The 20071-nt window shown below is 45.5% G+C and overlaps 1 protein-coding gene across 1 annotated transcript in view; it reads right to left on the reverse strand.

Annotated features, from left to right (window-relative positions):
• The window catches only part of GLB1 (galactosidase beta 1), a 101874-nt gene that overhangs the window by 59510 nt on the left and 22293 nt on the right, over positions 1-20071 (reverse strand). Inside the window, exons 2-6 of the mRNA XM_065932930.1 lie at positions 14807-14976; positions 12995-13145; positions 12393-12453; positions 11108-11202; positions 4588-4768 (exon numbers count right to left, since the gene is read on the reverse strand). Of these exons, the coding sequence (XP_065789002.1) occupies positions 4588-4768; positions 11108-11202; positions 12393-12453; positions 12995-13145; positions 14807-14976 (658 nt within the window). The remainder of the gene's footprint in view (positions 1-4587; positions 4769-11107; positions 11203-12392; positions 12454-12994; positions 13146-14806; positions 14977-20071) is intronic.

Raw genomic sequence — 20071 nt, forward strand, 5'->3', positions numbered from 1 at the left:
AGTAGACTGTGGGGACCACAGAATGATGTTTCCTTTGTGAACAGTGTCTGGGCCTCTCCTCATTCCTTTGGACGATCATGACACAGGCCTTGCGCTTCCTCTGTGTCCCCAGAGCCTAGACACGTGGCTGGTGCGCATCTCTCTTCACTCAGGTATCTGGTTGACTGAGCTGCTCCCTACACGATGACCCTGCTTTGAACATACTTCCTGGTGCCTCCACAGCACCGTATGCATCACAGTGCCACAAGTTAGAACCAGACATGGAAAAACAAACTGGTTCCAAATTGGGAAAGGAGTACGTCAAGGCTGTATATTGTCACCCTGCTTATTTAACTTATATGCAGAGTACATCATGAGAAACGCTGGGCTGGAGGAAGCACAAGGTGAAATTAAGATTGCTGGGAGAAATCTCAATAACCTCAGATATGCAGATGACACCACCCTTATGGCAGAAAGTGAAGAGGAACTAAAGAGCCTCTTGATGAAAGTGAAAGAGCAGAGTGAAAAAGCTGGCTTAAAACTCAGCATTCAAAAAAACTGAGATCATGGCATCTGGCCCCATCACTTCATGGCAAATAGATGGGGAAACAGTAGAAACAGTGGCTGACTTTATTTTGGGGGCTTCAAAATCACTGCACATAGTGACTGCCGCCATGAAATGAAAATATGCTTGATCCTTGGAAGAAAAATTGACAAACCTAGATAGCATATTAAAAAGCAGAGACATTACTTTGCCAAAAAAGGTCCATCCAGTCAAGGCTATGGTTTTTCCAGTGGTCATGTATGGATGTGAGAGTTGTACCATAAAGAAAACTGAGCACCAAAGAATTGATGCTTTTGAACTGTGGTGTTGGAGAAGACTCTTGAGGGTCCCTTGGACTACAAGGAGATCCAACCAGTCCATCCTAAAGGAGATCAGTCCTGGGTGTTCATTGGAAGGACTGATGCTGAAGCTGAAACTCTAATACTTTGGCCACTGATGCAAAAAACTGACTCATTGGAAAAGACCTGATACTGGGAAAGGTTGAGGGCAGGAGGAGAAGGGGATGACAGAGGATGAGATGGTTGGATGGCATCACCGACTCAATGGACATATGCTTGAGCAAGGTTCAGGAGATGGTGAGGGATAGGGAGGCCTGGCGTGCTGCAGTCCATGGGGTCACAAAGAGTCGGACATGACTGAGCAACTGAACAACAACAAATAATTAACAAATCAAAGGGACAAATCGTGCTCTAACTACATTTATCCTGAATCACAGAGTATACTCTGTGTTTCAATTTGTACATCTCAAGCCATTCCAGACCACTTGTGCTCAATTTTTGTCTTCTGAAGTGTCCCATTAGGATGTCTATGTCTCATCTTGCTTCCCACATCTTCTGTTCTCCCCCCGCTCTTCTAAAAAGAAAAAGGGTTTCTCCACAGAGAAGTAATGAGCACGAACAGTGTCTCTCCAGCCAGAGTCGAGGACACCCAGGCCCACACTGCACTGTCCAGTTCCTGCAGCAGGTGTCCTGGAGCGCAAGGACGCCAGCCAGGTCTCCAAATAACCCCTCGCCGTCGGACAAGTCTTGGGCTTCTCTGTGAGGCTAGCTCTCAGAAGAGAAAGTGATGATCAAGAAAGTGGAATTTCATTTACTTTATGGCTGTAAATTTCTCACTATTAACTAAGCATTAGGTGGTTTCTAGATCTTTTTTAAAATTTTTATTGGAGTGTAGTTGATTTACAATGTTGTAATGGTTTCAGGGGTACAGCAAAGTGAATCAGTTATACATATACATATATCTACTCTCTTATTTTTTTTTTTTTAGGTGCTTTTCTCATATAGGTTATTACAGACTACTAGGTAGAGTTCCCTGAGCCATACAGCAGATTTTATACCTTATCTATTTAACACATAGTAGATCCAACCAGTCCATCCTAAAGGAGATCAGTCCTGGGTATTCACTGGAAGGACTGATGTTGAAGCTGAAACTCCAACACTTTGGCCACCTGATGCAAGGAGCTGACTCACTGGAAAAGATCCTGATGCTGGGGAGGATTGGGGGCGGGAGGAGAAGGGGACAACGGAGGATGAGATGGTTGGATGGCATCACCGACTCGATGGACATGGGTCTGGGTGGACTCTGGGAGTTGGTGATGGACAGGGAGGCCTGGCGTGCTGCGGTTCATGGGGTCACAAAGAGTCAGACACGACTGAGCGACTTAACTGAAGCGAACAGTCTCCCAATTTATCCCTCTTCCCCCCTTATCCCCGATAACCATATTTGTTTTCTACATCTGTGACTCTATTCCTATTTCATAAGTTCATTTACACCTCCCCCTTTTTTTAGATTCCACTTATAAGTGATATGTGACATTTGTCTTTCTCTATCTGACTGACGTCACTCAGTATGACCATCTTTAAGTTCATTCATGTTGCTGCAAATGGCATTATTTCGCTCTTTTATGGCTAATATTCCTCTGCATGTGTGCACTATATCTACTTTATCCATTCCTCTGCTGATGGACATTTAGCTTGCTTCTATGTCCTGGGTATTGTAGACAGTGCTGCACTTAACGCTGGGGGTGCATGTATCTTTTTGAATTCTAGTTTTCTTCTGCTCTACCCTCAGGAGTGGGATTGCTGGATCATATGGTAGTTTTAGTTTTTAAGGAATCTCTATACTGTTCTCCATAATGGCTGTTACCAACTTACATTTCCACCAACAGAGTAGGAGGATTCCTTGCTCCACACGTTCTCCAGCATTTACTGTTTATAAATTTTTAGATGATGGCCACTCTGATCGGTGTGAGGTGATACTTCATGGTAGTTTTGGTTTACATTTCTATAATTATTAATATTAGTGATGTTGAACCTCTTTTCATGTGCTTTTTGACCATTTGTACATACTCTTTGGAAAAATGTCTACTTAGATCTTTTCTCCATCTCTTGATGGGGTTATTTGGTGTTTTTAGTTTTTGCCTTCCAGATCTTGAAACCTGCTCTCAAGAGCCTCTCCTGGGATCTGACCCCAGGCACTGCCCCCTTCACACTCCAATAAATGAAGTCGCCACCATCCCACCTGCCCCGGGCACACTGGCCTTGAGTGCATCTTTGAACCCACAGCGGTAGCAACCATGCTGTCACCCCACATACAAATAACACTTATAACTAACTTGTGATAATCCTCAATTTGTTCCTCCCAACAGAAAAACACTGTGCTTCTTCATCACCGTGTTAGGAAATGTGCCAAAGCAGGAGGAAACCATCGTGCCACTTCCTGTGCAGCTCTTTGTAGGTGACTGACTTCATCACCAAGCGCTCTGAGCAATGTGCCATGTTTCTAGAAGCACTCAGCTCGCTGGGAGCCAGTTACCTCTTTGTTTGTAGTGGAGAAGAATTTCTTTAAAAATGCAACTTCAGTCTGAACACCCTTCTCTACAGAAGGCAATGCTGGACGTGTGTCCTCCCTCAGACAGGACAACAGTGGGGTCTTTATGCTACTTGAAGAGCTGGTCTTTTGGGTGAGTGGGGTAATGTTTTATTTTGAAATCATTCCAAATGTATAGGAAAACTGTGAGAATAATACAAAGAACTTATTTTCCCTTCACCCAGGTTCCCCAATTGTTAACATTTTACCACATCCATTGGTTTTTTTCCTCTCTATATAAATATGCACTTTTTTTTCTGAACTGTTTGAGAATAAATTGTAGACAGGATGGTCCTTTACCCCTAAATACTTCAGCATGTATCCCCTAAGAGTAAGAGCATTCTTTAAATAAATACAAACAATGATAAAAAAAAAATAGGAAATTAACATGGATTACCATTATCTAAAGGCTTTATTCAAAGATTTCAATTGTCTCAATATTGTCCTTCATAATAACAACAACTAAAACAAACAGAGAAAAAAGTCCAGGACCCTTTTCAGGATCACATTGCACTTAGCCATGATGCCTTTTATAAAAGCCGCTCTCAACCCACATGAAGATCTCTTAATGTCATTTCAGCCCGAGCACCCCAGCCACACTGTGGCTTACACAGCACGAATGCATCAGGAAAGAGGATTCTTTGCAGCATCTTCCAAACCACCTCCGGCCCATCACAGTTCCCAGTGTTATGAGTTACACAGAAAGAAGATGGAAGTGCCAGGTATGTTCTCTGCACTCCAGAGCTGACCTCAGAGTTCACAGTGGCCTCAACCCGGCCCAAGCATCCAGCCACACCTTGGGGGCACAGGGGGCGGCGGGGCGGGCAGGTGCAGAGAAGAACAGTACATCCCAGACACAGCCTGAAAGGTGGAGCTCCTCCAGCTGGGGGAACCCCTGGCAGCAGCCCCTAAGAAAACAGGACTCCAGGCTGCAGCCAGCTCCGCCAGGGCTGGAAACAGAGCCTGTGTCCTAAGGGCCAACTCAGCTGACATCAACCCATCTCTGCCACCAAGGGGTGCTTTATCAAGTATTCTATTTTACCGTTACAGATAAAGGAAAATTTGGGAAATCCTACTCCATATGCCCAAGCCACTTAAACAATAGCTGCCTAGAGCAATTGACCAAGTTAAAGGCCCAGATCCGCCAGCTGAGCTGGGTTTCTGCAGATACCAACCTGCGTTGAAGTCCACGGTGGCATAGAGCCCCTGGAGCGCCCCGCACTGCAGGAACCTCTCATTCAGCCCGTCCGTGGTGAACAGAAGCACGTCCTCACCCAGGTGGTCGTGGAAACGCTTCTGCAGGAAACGCAAGTAGTCGTAATCACAGGAATAGTAGCTGCCATATTCATTTTCAACCTGCAAGTTTAAAAAAGAAAGAAAGTGAAGTCGCTCAGTCATGTCCGACTCTTTGCGACCCCATGGACTGTAGCCCACCAGGCTCCACCATCCATGGAATTTTCTAGGCAAGAATACTGGAGTGGGTTGCCATTTCCTTCTCCAGGGGATCTTCCCAACCTATGGATCGAACCCGGGTCTCCCGTGTTGCGGGCAGACACTTTACCATCTGAGCCACCAGGGAATCCCATAGTTTAAAAAAGTTTAAAAAAGAGGAGGGGAAAAAAATCAGAAGACTCCAGCGTTCTAAGGCAAACTGTTGTTTGGAGAAACTCCCTGAGCCTCTCTGAGATGATGAGGCTTAGTGGTCCCCTCCCCCTAAATATCTCCTACACTTGATCCTCAAAACTCATTTTCCAAAGAGCAAAACTCAGCATAAAAACCTAAGCCTGTGAGTCACAAGTAAGACCCATTGCAGCCAAATGAATAAATATTTTTTTTTAAAAATCTTAGAGGTGTAGAGTTTAATGAAGGAAGCATGACACTAAAAAAATACACATAATACAACTTCCCGAACAGAAAATCCAAACCAGTTAAAACCAAACTATAAGTGTGGGTGTGCGGATAGTTGGTTTGGTAGAAGTGTAAAAAAAAGCAAAAAGCTGATGGTCGTGAAAGTCAGGACAGTGAGAAAAAGTAGAGCATGATCGGGAAGCTTCTAGGGTCCTGGCCACATACCATTTCCCATCTTGGGTCCTTTGGGTGTCCATTCTGTGGCTGTTCTCTCCACAGTGCTTCATTCACTGCACATTAATGTGTGTGTGTTACAGCTCACAATTTTACAAAAATTTAAAAGTTGCCCAAACATAAGAATTTCAACCGGCACACAACACAAAACAAGCTTCTGTGATACGAGGGATATGTTGTCTTTGAACATGAGTATAAGAAACCAAGAGCCCCCAAGAAGGGATAGTTAGGGAGTTTGGGATTAGCACGTATGCACTGCTATATTTAAAATGGATAACCAAGAAAAATCTACTGTAGAGCGCAGGAACCCTGCTCAATGTTATTATGTGGCAGCCTGGATGGGAGGGGAGGAAGGGGGAGAGCGGATCCGTGTATATCTGAGTCCCTTTGCTATGCACCTGAAACTATCACGGCATTGTTAGTAATTGTTAAATCCAAAACAAAATAAAAAGTTAAAAGAGAAAGAAACCGTGAGCCCCCAGAAAACAGGTGTCCAGCCTGAGGGAAGCCGGGAGAGGAGGTTAACGGGGCTTCCCCAGAGGGGTTACCCGAAGCAGCTCTAGACAGAAAGGCACTGGTCAAGGAAGCGAGACAGGTGGAGAGCGTTCCCCAGAGAGCAGGCTGTTTGCAGAATTGCTGGTGGCTCCAGGAGGCCTGTGGACACAGTCGGGGTGTGGGGAGGGTGGGGAGTGATGCAGAGGAACCAAATACCACCGTCACTGTCTAAAAGCACTACATTTCAAATGGCTTAATGCATGATGGTTTTCTCAGCAAGAATCCCTCTGACTATACTGTCAAGGTATGGGTTCAAAAGGCAGAATGGGGACCTCCCGGGTGGTCCAGTGATTAAGACTCCATGCTTCCAACACAGGGGACACAGGTTCAAGCCCTAGTCCCAAAGGAAAGCTTTGTAAACACTGGCAAGGTACATTCCCCCTCATTTTCTTTTTCCTCCTTTTAATTAAGAGCTATTTATAGGGACTTCCCTGGTGGTCCTGTGCTGAAGACTCTGTGCTCCCAATGCAGGGGGCATAGGTTCAATCCCTGGTTGGCGAACTAAGATCCCACAGGCTGCACGACACAGCCAAAAAGAAGAAAATAGGTGCTTAAATGGCTGTGTCTTCCTTCATCATCTGGCTGCCAAGGAGTTCAGAGCTAACTTTAAGGTTCAGCTCTAGCAACAAAGTGGGTTCACAGCCTCTGCACCCCGAGTTCTTTTCTGGCCATGCCCAAGCTGACATCGTCGATCCTCACTTACTTTTTCAAGCCTTGTTTATCCATTAACATCATTATATTACAGTAAAATGTAGGAGTGTATTTTAAACAGGATTGTAATTAATGCATACACATAATTTGGTTCGCTTTTTAGAGAAAGAGAGAAAAGCTCCACATTGGCAAGACAGCTGAGCGCTGCGGTCACAGGCACAGACATTCAAAGGCCCAAGAGTCCTCGTGCAAATCTCAGCTCTGCCTCTTCTCATCCATGTGGCTCCACCTGTAAAACCTCTGTCTGTCTATAAGAGGTGAGTGTGCCTTCCTCACTGGGCTGCATGAGGAGCCCCTGAGCCGATGCACAATACCCGGCACCTTGTGAAGGCTCAAAATGCTGGCAACAAAGTGTATATTCAAGTTCTCTATCATTGCCAAGGAGGGGAAAGGAGAGGCGGGGCAGGTGAAAGGAGAAACATGCAGAAAAGGGCTTGAAAGACACACAGAAGTCGAAGTGAGATTCCGAGGAACACTGATTGTTCCAGAGCAGGAGTTTGCTAACTTTTTCAGTTAAGGGCCAGAGAGCAAACACTAGGGGCTTTGGGGCCATAAGTCTCCGTCTCAGCTACTCGAGTACGTTACTATGGTGCTATGGTGCGCGAGCACCCTAGACGATGCATAAATGGCCGTGTGCCAGTGGCATTGATTTACCACAACAGGCAGAGGGCCCCTGGAGCAGGTTGCAGATACTTGCTCTAGGATAATCATCTCACCCTGTAGGCTCCTAAGTACCCTACATATGAACCTTCAAGTTGTGAACTATCAAAGATGTGAATGCGCCCAGAGAAAGGATGAAGAGAAACAAGAGGAAGGTGAAGAAACTGAAGAACGGAAAAGATTCACGATGCAGGGAAATGGCAAGGGGATTTTCTTGACTTGAGGAACCACTGTTTGTTAGTTTTATAGGCACAGGACCCAAATGTAGAACAGTTCCCAGAGACTGCAGGAGCTGCTCAGAATGCAGTCCAGTGCTACCGCTGTCATCTATGACGACAAAAAAGGAGCTACGGCCTAGATATCGCTGGGTCACTTTCCAAGAGAGTAGACAGAGTGTTTGTCTATGACAAACCTAGACAGTGTATTGAAAAGCAGAGATATTAGTTTGCTGACAAAGGTTTGTATAGTCAAAGTTATGGTTTTTTCCAGTAGCCATGTACAGATATGAGAGTTGGATAATAAAGAAGGCTGAGCACCAAAGAATTGATGCTTTCAAACTATGGTCCTGAAGAAGACTCTTGAGAGTCCCCTGGACAACAAGAAGATCAAACCAGTCAATCCTAAAGGAAATCAACCCAGAATATTCATTGGAAGGACTGACGTTGAAACTGGAGCTCCAACACTTTGGCCACCTGATGCAGAGAGCCGACTCACTGGAAAAGATCCTGATGCTGGAAAAGATTGAAGGAAGGAGGAGAAGGAAGCGACAGACGAGGAGATCATGGGTGGCATCACCAACACAATGGACATGAGTTAGAGCAAATTCCGAGAGATGGTGAAGGAGAGGGAACCTGGAGTGCTGCAGTCCATGGGGTCACAGAGAGCCGGACACGACTGAGCAACTGAGCAACAGACAGAATTGATCCAGCAAGGAACCAGAACCTGCACCATCAGCACCAGGCACGGATGAAATCAAAGCTTGTCCTCCGTCCCCTGTCGCTGACGACCCTTCAGCTCTGCCATCTCCCACCTCGTCTCCCTTCTCCAGTCAGTCGCTCTTCTTGCCTGTTCGCTTGATGCCGGCCCCCGTGTGCCAGTTGTTGTACTGTCCTACTATACTTCTCAAGGTACTGTACTGTAAGATTGAAAATGTTTTCTTTTTTGTGTTTGTTTTTTAATGTATTATTTGTGTGGAAAGTATTATAAACTTATTACAGTACAGTACCATATAGCCGATTGTGTTAGTTGGGTACTTGGGCCAACTTTGTTGGACTTAGGAACAAATTAGACTTAGGAACGTGCTCTTGGAATGAAACTCATTCATACATAGGGGATTTACTGTAAAGCAACAAAGACATTTTCAGTTGTTGACCTTCCAAAACAACAGGTATAAACAGAGGGAGTCCCTCATGACTAGCGCCCCACAAGTTAGGTTGTAGGGTAGAAGGCCCCCATTCCTGATTACCAAGGGGCAAAAGGACTAGGTGGGCTTTGAGCAGGCAGGGAGATGTGGGGAGGAAAAAGAGGAGGAAACTGAGTCCCCTGGCAGGATCCACAGTGAAGTTCATGTCACCTGGGGTTGCCAGGGATGGATACAGGAGGAAACGTGCCCACCGTCCACCTCTCTAAATCAGCCAACTTTGCTCTCCTGTGCAGAGTTCGTATCTGATGACATTTTGAAAGTGAAAGTGAAAGTGTTAGTCACTCAGTCGTGTCCAACTCTGTGCTACCCCATGGCCTGTAGCCCGCCACACTCCTCTGTCCATGGAATTCTCCAGGCAAGAATACTAGAGTGGATTGCCATTCCCTTCTCCAGGGATGACATTTTAGTGCCTTTCAATAACCAAAAGATACAGAAAACTTGTGAGCAAAAATTGAAAGTGATTTAGGGGGGACTTCCCTGGGTGTCCAGTGGCTAAGACTCCTTGCTTCCAATGCAGGGGGCCTGGGTGTGATCCCTGGTCATGGAACTAGATCCCACATGCCCCAACTAAGAGTTAGCATGCTGCAACTGAAGATCCTGCATGCTGCAGCTAAGACCCAGCACAACCAAGTAAATAAATAAATTTTTTTTTTAAAAAGTGACTTAGAAGCAAAGGGCTTTCCAAGTGGCTCAATGGTAAAGAATCTGCCTGTCAATGCTGGAGATGCAAGAGACGTGGGTTTGGTCTCTCAGTTGGGAAGATCCCCTGGAGGAGGAGATGGCTACCCACTCCAGTGTTCTTGCCTGGAGAATCCCATGGACAGAGGAACCTGGTGGGCTACGGTTCATGGGGTCACAAAGAGTTGAATGTGACTAAGCAACTCAACAACAACAAAAAAAACAAACTAAAAAACAGTGGGAACTGAGGAAAACCTGAGATCAAGAGGAAGGAAGAAGACCCAGCTAGGCAGACACATCCAGTTTCAACCTTGAAATCCTCATGTAGGAAAATGGGCTCCTATCAGCTTAACTGGTACAGACTCAGGACAGGTGGGGGGCAGTGAATGCTACCAGTAGGCTATCTCTCTGGGAACAGCAGCCTGGCCTTTCTCTACCACGCAGTGTCAGAACAGGCACCCTGGTCAGTCCAGCCCTCTTGCTGCAACCTGCATATTCGTTTGTTAGTTTTTTTTTTTGGTGGGGGGGCTGCCCCACACAGCTTGTGGGATCTTAATTCCCTGACCAGGGGGTGAACCCAGGCCACAGCAGTGACAGGGCAGAGTCCTAACAACTGGACCGCCACGGAACCCCCTGCAGCCTGTATCTTAAGCACACAGAAATGGCCAAGCTCCCTCCCCACCATGACCATCCCTACAAACAGTGAACAGTGCTGGTCCCAAGTGCTGGCCCACATTCCCCTAGGGAGCGCTGCACACACCCCATGCTGGTCCGGGACACAGCCGGATTTACCTAACATACTCTCTGCAATAAGAGATCCCTTGCAAAATGACCAACAAACATGGTTTTGTTTGACCTAAGTCATTTTACAAACATCGAAAATCACAAGTGAACCGATCTTTCTCTTGGAACACTCTTGCCACATGACATACTCCTTGATCTACCAGTCACTGCAAAGAGAAAAACATATGGAAGAAGGAAGGTGAGGGCAGGAAGTGGGAGAAAAAAGACAGTGGCCCCAGCTCACCACATCCTCTTTCCTCACCCACGGGAGCCGACGACCAAGGTGATACAGACACCAAAGTGGGTCGGTCCGGGGTGCGTCCCTGCAGCCAGAAGACTCGTGGGAACAGAGGGGAGCCAGGCTGCAATCCTTACTGCCACCGGCCAGCTGCGTGACCTTGGCCAAGTCACTTAACCTGTTTGGGACGGTGGCCGGGATAACTGACTGGAATCTGTAGGGCTGCCAGCACAGTCTCACAGAGGGCATTCAAAAATGGTAAAGCCCTCTCAAAATGCAATTTAAATCAAGTACCGTCTGCGGCACTGCCTCTTAGAGATAGACACAGGAGGATAAGCTGCAAGGACCTTACTGTAACCTATAATGGAAAAGAATCTAAAACCGAATGATGTTGCCGGACACCTGAAACTCACACAACATAGCAAATCAACTACACTTCAATTCTAAAAATTAAAAAGAAAAAAGAAAGAAAGAAAGAGTCACATGAAGCTCCCGTCTGCTTCACTCTCATATACTGTGTGGATAAATGGAAACCTCCCCCTACCCACCGGGGCTCCATCATTACCTGCACTGTGATAATCGGGCCTCCATTCTTATAGAGGAGGGGCCTCATCTTGGGCAGAAGGACCCCCAACCACTTGTCCACAGCCGCAAGGTAATCTGGAAAACAACCAGGTTTAACACCATCACACACCTTTTGTCTACGAGGCACCATGCAGCCTATTATCCTAGAGCTGGCAGCAGAGGTCGAACAGACTGGATTCAACCACTACCTTCTGAAACGGGGGTATCACGTGCACTCCAAGTCTGAAAAATTGTCCTGCCTGGAGTTGTCTGCTCAGCGGAGCCTTCGGAGGGCCAGTGTGCCTGGTATCGGCCCCTGCCGCTAGGACCACAAGCCTGCAGCACAGAAGGCATCTGCCAATGTTTGTTGAATGACTGAGTGGCCGGTCCTTCTCTGTCACAGCTGAGTTTTTTAAAAATTAAGTTCTAATCAACTATACATTTACGCTGTCAAATGGGGATAAGTATGCAGTTCATAAAGCTGCTGTAAGTATTAAATGAGATAGTACGTGGGAAAACACTAATAATACACTAAAAATGTAAAACGTGAGGGTAGTACACTAAGAAGAAAAGGCATGCAGAGCGTAATGTACTAGCCTTTTATACAGCAGATTTAATCATTGTTAGCTGCTCTTATGGCCAGCTTCACCCCCGAGAGAAATGAAGTCTTCAGAAGACAGAAATGCAGCTAAGAACTCAACTCAGTACTCCACAATGACCTACATGGAGAAAGAATCTCAAAAATATGCATAGCTGATTCATTGTGCCGTAAAGCAGAAAGTAACACCACATTGTAAGTCAGCTACACGCCAGCAACAATAAATGCAGCTAATCGGGACCTGCAGACTGATCAGGGTTTATAGCTAGATAAGGGAAAAACCTATCACTCACAGATCACTCTGTAAAAGCAGATGAAGAGACATCCAGTGATGCCACCACAGAAACTACGTCTGCCCTTCTGGTTAGCTGGAGGTCATCCCCCATCAAGTCACAGAATGAATGGAGGCAGAGAAAGCATTCAAGTCAGTCAGCCAACCGCAGATAGGGCCCAGTGCCAATTCAAAGAGTTACCAAGGCATCGACGAGATCTGGTCAGGTTGTTCAAACAATCCTTCTTTCCTACACACTCAGTGTCTGGTGGAGAATGATGGACACCCACACTTTTGCTAAACTTTCAGAAGCATTCACCCAGGAGTACTCCAGCCTTTGAAATATTGTATCTGACCCTTTGGATATAAAGTATCTGAACTTTCTTAAATTCTCTTACAACATCTCTAACAACTCACCTGGATCCGAAGAACGGAGAACAATAGATTTTTTCTCCAGTAGCCAAGCAGGTAATCCTCCCTAGGATGGGAAAACAAGCAAAAAAATAAAAAAAAAAGGAAACCATTTTAAGGTCTTAGGGGAGATAGAAATTATTAATACTACTAGCAGTAAGAGTAAAGAAGAAATGTGTCACGCAGAACAGGTATTTGAGCTAGGCTTTCTGGTTTGTAACTTTCAGGGCAATGAGATTGTAAACATAATAAAAAATAAGATCACTCTTCACGAATGTAATGTTTTGAGAATCAAAGATTTTTCCATAGATTGCTCCCCTGAACCTCACATCTACCCTGTGAGGCAGACAGAGGCCACTTCATGAACTCCTCTTAACAGATGAGGAAACTTGCTTCTGTCTGTGACCACCAGGAGGAGGACCCATGCCGTCTCACCCCTCCCTGCTCCTCTCTGCCTGGCCACCTCGTAGGTGAAAGACACCGGGCTTTCTTAGCTACAGGCCCGTGCTATCTGGGATGAGATTCATCCACAGCGCTTTCATTCCTGTTCCCCCAGAGCCCCGTCTGCCCACGCACCAGGCAGACGAGGCCAGGTCAGCCGCACTCACCATGTCCCACTCTGCACAGATGTAGGGTCCAGGCCTCAGGATGACCAGCAGTCCCAGCTCATGAGCCAGCTGAATGAAATGCTCCACATCATGGTCCCCAGAGAAATTGTACTGTCCAGGCTGCAGTTCATGGAAGTTCCAGGCCACGTACCTGCCAAGACGCACACAGCTCCTTCTTGAAAATAGCTCAAAAGTCCAGGTGTCCCATACAAATTTCCAAACCCCTCTGCAGAACTATAAACCCACAGGACACAGACAGACGTCTTCCTAAGGCAGCTCTTGAGAAAAAACTCTTGTTTTGAGCTTTCACGGCAGCTACCCAGATAAACAAACTTGTGGGGACACTTTTAAGTGTATGCCCCACAAAGGATGCCCATTCCTATTTAATGCTTGATTAAAAAAAAAAATATATATATACATATATATATATATGTATATATATATGGAGTTCCCTGGTGGCCTAGTGGTTAGGATTCCGGGCTTTCATTGACAGGTCCGGGGTTCAGTATCTGGCTGGGGAACTGAGATCTTGCAAGCCACAACGCATGGCCAAAAACAAAAATTACATAGTTACATGGACACAAACTTTTACTGTGTAAAAATTACATATGCCTGTGTAAGGCTTAGGAAAAATGAAAGTTATCTGTGTTAAGGTCATAAACGATACACTTACTTTTTGAAAAATGTTTTTCAATAAAAACGGAAAAGCCTCCAAACCCTGTGTCCTCCTAACCAAAAATTTTATCAGGAATACCCTGAAGGAGGTAAAGTAACAAAAACTCCGACCAGTTCCCCTGACTTCCTGCAGCAAGGGACACAAATTTAAATCCAAAGCTCCCCATTGCCATCACAAAGGTCTCTCTGATGACCCCTGACTTATGGTTTCAGGGTTCCCTGGAACCATTCTGGTCTCCGAGAACTTAGTTTTAAAACTTTAGTTTTAGGGCTAAAACTACAGACAGGACCCAGTGGTCCTTTAGCCAGGAGAATGGTGGGACTCTCCCTAAGCATCTGTCCCAGGAATCTGCTGCTGGATTTTCTCATACTTTATCTTTGAAAAGTTATCAGCAATCCACATCAGCAACACAAAAACCAGAGTGGCCAGCCACCCTGACTTCCTTCTCAGTTAGTCACTTTGAAACAAACAGAAGAGATGAGGAGAGATAGTTATTGGGGGTGATTCTGTAACCCTGGGCCATAGAATTACCCCAGCAGAACCACAAAGACAACCTAGGTTTCAGGGATCTACCCAACAAGGCATGTTCCCCTAGGAGCTGAGAGGAGCTATGGCCGCCTACAAACACACTGATCTTCAAATCTCAGCCGGATTTCCGGCCAAAAGCACATGCCTCGGCAAATTTCAGATTTATCAGTTGCATTCGGTAATAGTGAACTTGGAGAAATGGCATCATCCATGTCGTATGTCCTGCACACAGCAAATCCTCAATCATTGTTACTTCCCTTTGCCTTTTTAAGCTGATATTCATTTTATGATTTCTGCTGACAAAGTTCAAGGTTGGAAGAAGTAGTTAACTGTCTAAAGAAGTGACACCCAAGCCCACGACAAACCTCTCCCAGGAGACTGTGCATGCTAAGTCACTTCGTGTCCGACTCTCTGCAACACTATGGACTGTGGCCTGCCAGGCTCCTCTGTCCATGGGATTTCCCAGGCCAGAATACTGGAGTGGGACACCAGACCATGTTATTCCCATTCTGAGCAACGAAACCTCTGCACAGAGAGATGCAGCTGACCCCCCACTCCAGGCATGGGTGTCTCTGCCTTGGAGGGGAGCCCAGCGCCCTCCTACTTACGTCTGGATGGCGTTCAGCCCAGCCATCTTCATCTTCAGCAGCCGGTCCTTCCAGTAGAAGCGGGGCACACGGAAATAGTGAATGCTTCCTGAGATGTAGCGGAAGGGCTGGCCATCCTTGAGGAAGCGGTTATGGTCGTAGTCGATCTGGAATGTTCTCTGGGTGTCGTTCTACAGAGCAAGGGTTGGACCACATGAGAACTTCCACCCTCAGAAAGCAGATGTTTGGACGGTGGTGAGGGACTCCCTACCCATTTAGTTTGTGTACATGCCTGGTTCTGGGCTATAAAACAAACCACTGCTGAGTTAGAGTGAGGAGGACCTACATGCAAAGTTCCAGAGGCTGGCACCAATGTGACAATCAGTGGCTGAGATGCTGAAGTTACATTACCAAAGAGTCCCCCTGCTACAGGGGACTCCTCTCAAACCCAGTGTGCTGGGGCAGCAACACACACGCGCATGCACACACACACATGCACACACACTGCCTCCCCCCCACCCCTTGTGGCCATGCCCCGCTGGAGCCCTGCATTTCCCGCAACAGGAATGCCACTTATGCTGAGAGCAACAGGCCAGAAACCTCCGAAGCCCTGAAACCTTTTCCTAGCTGCTGCTCTGAGTCCCACCATGACCGAGCATCCTTCTCTAACCCTGTGTCTCTTCATCCATAAAAATGCAGGATGCCATTCTAAATGAACTCGAAGGCAATGTCTGCGACCCAGTTTGTGAGTCGTGAACTCAATCTGGGAGATCAGAACTTTTTTAAATGAAAGAGAATAGAAAAAAGAAAGAAAAAAAAATCAGTGTTACACATAGTAAAGACAAGTGTTATTTAAAAAATTGTATTTTATTGAAGTAGTTGATTTACAATGTTGTATTAATCTTTGCTGTAGAGCAAAGTGATTCAGTTATACCTATATATACATCTTTTTAAATATTCTTTTCCATTATGATTTATCACAGGATATTGACCACAGTTCTCGTGCTACACAGTAGGACCTTGTTGTCTCTGCACTCTCTATATGATAGTTTGTATCTGCTGACCCCAAACTCCCAATCCATCCATCCCTCCCCCAACCCCCTTCTCCTTGGCAACCACAAGTCTGTTCTCTAAAAAGATCAGTGTTATTTTATGAAACTTTAGTTATATAGGCATATATAGATTTGCATATAGATGTATATCTCTGTGGTGTTGCAGTGTAAGTTGTGTTTCTAGAATCAAATCAAATTTCAAGAAACACTGTTTGGGGATCACTTCAGAAGGCAAAATGCTAGGAGTTGAAAGAGAAGACCTCAAAGGGGAGGCCGACTTTTAGGTAGAATAGAACACTGCCCTCTGGTGGATGGAAAAAGGCAGCAACAGACCTCACGTAGCAACAGGACCAGGGTTACAAATTGTTGTTGTTGTTGTTTAGTCGCTAAGTCACGTCCAACTCTTTTTCGATGCTCTGGACCTTACAACCCACCAGGCTCCTCTATCCATGGGATCTTCCCAGGCAAGAATATTGGAGTGGGCTGCCACTTCCTCTCCAGGGGAACTTCCCGACCCAGAGCTACAAGAAACCATTTAATTAGTGTCCTCCATTGTTAACAATGGTTATGGTTTTTCCAGTAGTCATGTATAGATGTGAGAGTTGGACCATAAAGAAAGCTGAGCACCAAAGAACTGATGCTGTTGAACTGTGGAACTGGAGAAGACTCTTGAGAGTCCCTTCGGCAGCAGAGAGATCAAATCAGTCAATCCTAAAGGAAATCAACCCTGAATATTCACTGGAAAGACTGATGCTGAAGCTGAAGCTCCAATACTTCGGCCACTTGATTTGAAGAACCGACTCATTGAAAAGGAGACCCTGACACTGGGAAAGATTGAGGGCAGGAGGAGAAGGGGGCGACAGAGGATGAGATGGTTGGATGGCATCACCGACTCAATGGGCACGAGTTTGAGCAAACTCAGGGAGACAGTGAAGGACAGGGAAGCCTAAAGTGCTGCAGTCCATGAGGTTGCAAAGAGTCAGACACAACTTAGCGACTGAACAATTGTTGGTAAAATTTCTTGTGCATCTTTAGGCATTTTTTAAAATCTTTTTTTCATAGCAGCATAACAGTCCATGAAACTTTTAAGTGTTGCCCTTGAAGCCATATCTGGAAACAACCATGAAAGCAAGGGTCCTAGATCACACTTGGCTTGAAATCCAACCAGAGAGTTAAAGTACTGTGACTGTGGGACTTCCCTGGGGGTCCAGTGGTGAAGACTCTGTACTTCTACTGCAGGGGGCATGGATTTGATCCCTGGTTGGGGAGCTAAGATCCCACTTGCTGTGGGCATGGCAAAAAAAAAAAAAAAAGCATTGTGATTAAAAGTTAAACAATTCAGAGAGTGCTAAGGGACAGCTGGAAAGCTTTACTAACCAAAAATAAACAAAAAACTAATGTAAGAATCATTTTTTCAAATGCCAGAGTGTCAATATCCTTTATTCTTCCAGTAAGCAATGCTTTAATCGCCATTCAAAAATCAGAAATTAACAAAAATATAAAAATTATTTCTTATACCTGTGGCCCAATGGATGATTTTGAAAACATCTCACAGCATGTATATGACTAAATATCAAATAAGGGTTTCCCACAAGTTTTAGGAGTTCAAAGGCAGCTCAGAGGTTGGGGAAATTCTTTAGACCGATAGAAAGGGAGGGAGCGACTTCGGGTAGAACTGGGAAGAGGAAAGGGCTGTCTAAAGTCTGCTTGTTGGGGATTTCCTGGCTGTCCAGTGATTAGGAATCTGCACTGTCACAGCTGAGGATGCAGGTTCAATCTCTGATCAGGGAACTAAGATCCCACAAATCTCCCTGTCTAAGAGAAGCAGTTCAGAGAAGTAGGAAATGAGCTTAGAGAGAAGTGATCCAGCAGAAGGTGAAATCCGGCTTAATCCCACAGAACAGAGCACCACCACCGTCTCTGCATTCAAACAACCTCAAAATACAGCCCAAACACCAACTTAATAACTACTTATAAAAATTACAAACACCTACTATGTGCTGAGTAATAACAGGGGAACCATGTGAAGCTTCTGTCTAGTAAGGAAGAAACCCAAGAATCAGCACAGTGAGTCCTAGATGATTAAATGAGGATAAAACCACCCGGGTGTACACCTTAAACATATATAGTTTTCCAATTATATCGAGTACAGCTGGGGGACAGGACAAGAGCAGAAGATGGCAACAGAAACAAACGGCTTGTAACCCAGGTCTGGGGGACAAAGATGAATTTCCCAGAGGAAGGAACACCTCAAATTGTGATTCTCAACCTTGGCTGCACATCAGAATCACCTGCCCAAGCTTTTAAATATAGCAAAGTCAAGCCTCATCGCCCAGACATACAGATGTTAATTGATCTTGGGTGGAGCCCATGCCTTGGCATTTCTTAAAACTGCCCAGATGATGTAATGTACAGTCAGCGTTGAGAATGCCTGGTTTAAGCTGAGCCCCAGGATGAAGAAGAGTTAGCCAAGGAGAGGTGAGGGCAGGGAGCAGAAACTGGGAGCCCTGACGGAGAGGGTGCGGCACTTGGACAGGGAGTGGTGGAACAACCCAGATAAAGCACAGTGACAGCCGAAACCGGGGAGACGGGAGAGGCCAGTCGGAATGGGCTCTGACGTCCACATCCAAGGGCCTGGACTTTATGCCAAGAGCTACGGAGAGCTACTTAAACAGAAGACTGATAGGATCAGGCGTGTGTTTTCAAATATTTGGCACTCTGCTCTTTTCCTGAAATGGCAATCAAGGAAGCAGAGTTGTGGACCCTGGTGGTGGTAGCGAGGGGTCAGGTGGGCAGGAAGTGGACTCCACAGAACTCATGGGTTGCTTAGATGCAGGATGAACACAGGGCCTCAGCCAGAGGCTCCCACTGGCCCTGGGCAGAAAAAAAATGAGCTTTTTCTTTAAAAAAGAGAGAGGGACTTCCCTGGTGGTCCAGTGGTTAAAACTCCACACTGCCAATGCAGGGTCCAATCCCTGGTCAGGGAACTAAGATCCCACATGCCATGCAAAGCAGCCAAGAGATTAAAAAATATTTTTTTTTAAAAGTATTTTTAAAAGAGAGAAACTTAAATTAGAGTATCCTCTGGAAAAAGAAGACTGCAAGGATATTAACACCTATGAGTTCATAATGATACACACAGGGGAAAAAAGCATTCACCAGTCACCTTTGGAGACTGCCAGAGTACCAACTCATTACTCCAAAAATGACAAGCAAAGGGGAAAAAAAAGCAGCTTACTTCCCTTTTCACAGAAAAAATATATTTCAGGGTAACCAAGAAGTTGACAAAGGAGAATTCTTCACAGAATTCGAGCTAATAAATGGCAACAGAATAACAGAATCTGAAAAACATCTTTTCCTAACCTTTAGCGAAATAATAGACTTAAGCTGTAATCATCAGTTCAGTTCAGTCGCTCATTCGTGTCTGACTTTGCGACCCCATGAATCGCAGCACGCCAGACCTCCCTGTCCAACACCAACTCTCGGAGTTTACTCAAACTCATCTCCACTGAGTCGGTGATGCCCTCCAGCCATCTCATCCTCTGTCCTCCCCTTCTCCTCCTGCCTTCAATCTTTCCCAGCATCAGGGTCTTTTCCAATGAATGAATCAGCTCTTCGCATCAGGTGGCCAAAGTGTTGGAGTTTCAGCTTCAGCATCAGTCCTTCCAATGAATATTCAGGACTGATCTCCTTTAGGATGGACTGGTTGGATCTCCTTGCAGTCCAAGGGACTCTCAAGAGTCTTCTCCAACACCACAGTTCAAAAACATAAATTCTTCAGCCCTCAGCTTTCTTTATAGTCCAGCTCTGATATCCATACATGACCACTGGAAAAACCATAGCCTTGACTAGACGGACCTTTGTTGGTAATCATCAATGTATGCTAAAACCATCAGCAAGGTTGAAGGAATCTTATAAAGGAGGGATCAGGCAGATGTGATCCCTCTGTTCATGTTGACCTCATAAAAGTAGAACAAGCAGACGTGACTGTCATGTTGTGATTCAGGAAGATGTACACAGCCCCACCTCGAAGCAGTGCTCATTGTTGAACTTTAATCTCAACTGAACCTGAATCTAACTCTAACACAAGGAAGTAATAAGCCAAATCTAACATGTGGGACATTTTAAAGTCCAGTGATAGAGTTACTCTGAAAAGTTGATGGTATTAAAATAAACTATTTTTGAAAATAGCAATGCTTGGGAAGGAACACTGGGGAATTTTCTGGGTCAATGG

This window comes from Muntiacus reevesi, chromosome 4 (assembly GCF_963930625.1).
Source record: "Muntiacus reevesi chromosome 4, mMunRee1.1, whole genome shotgun sequence".
NCBI classification, from domain to species: domain Eukaryota; kingdom Metazoa; phylum Chordata; class Mammalia; order Artiodactyla; family Cervidae; genus Muntiacus; species Muntiacus reevesi.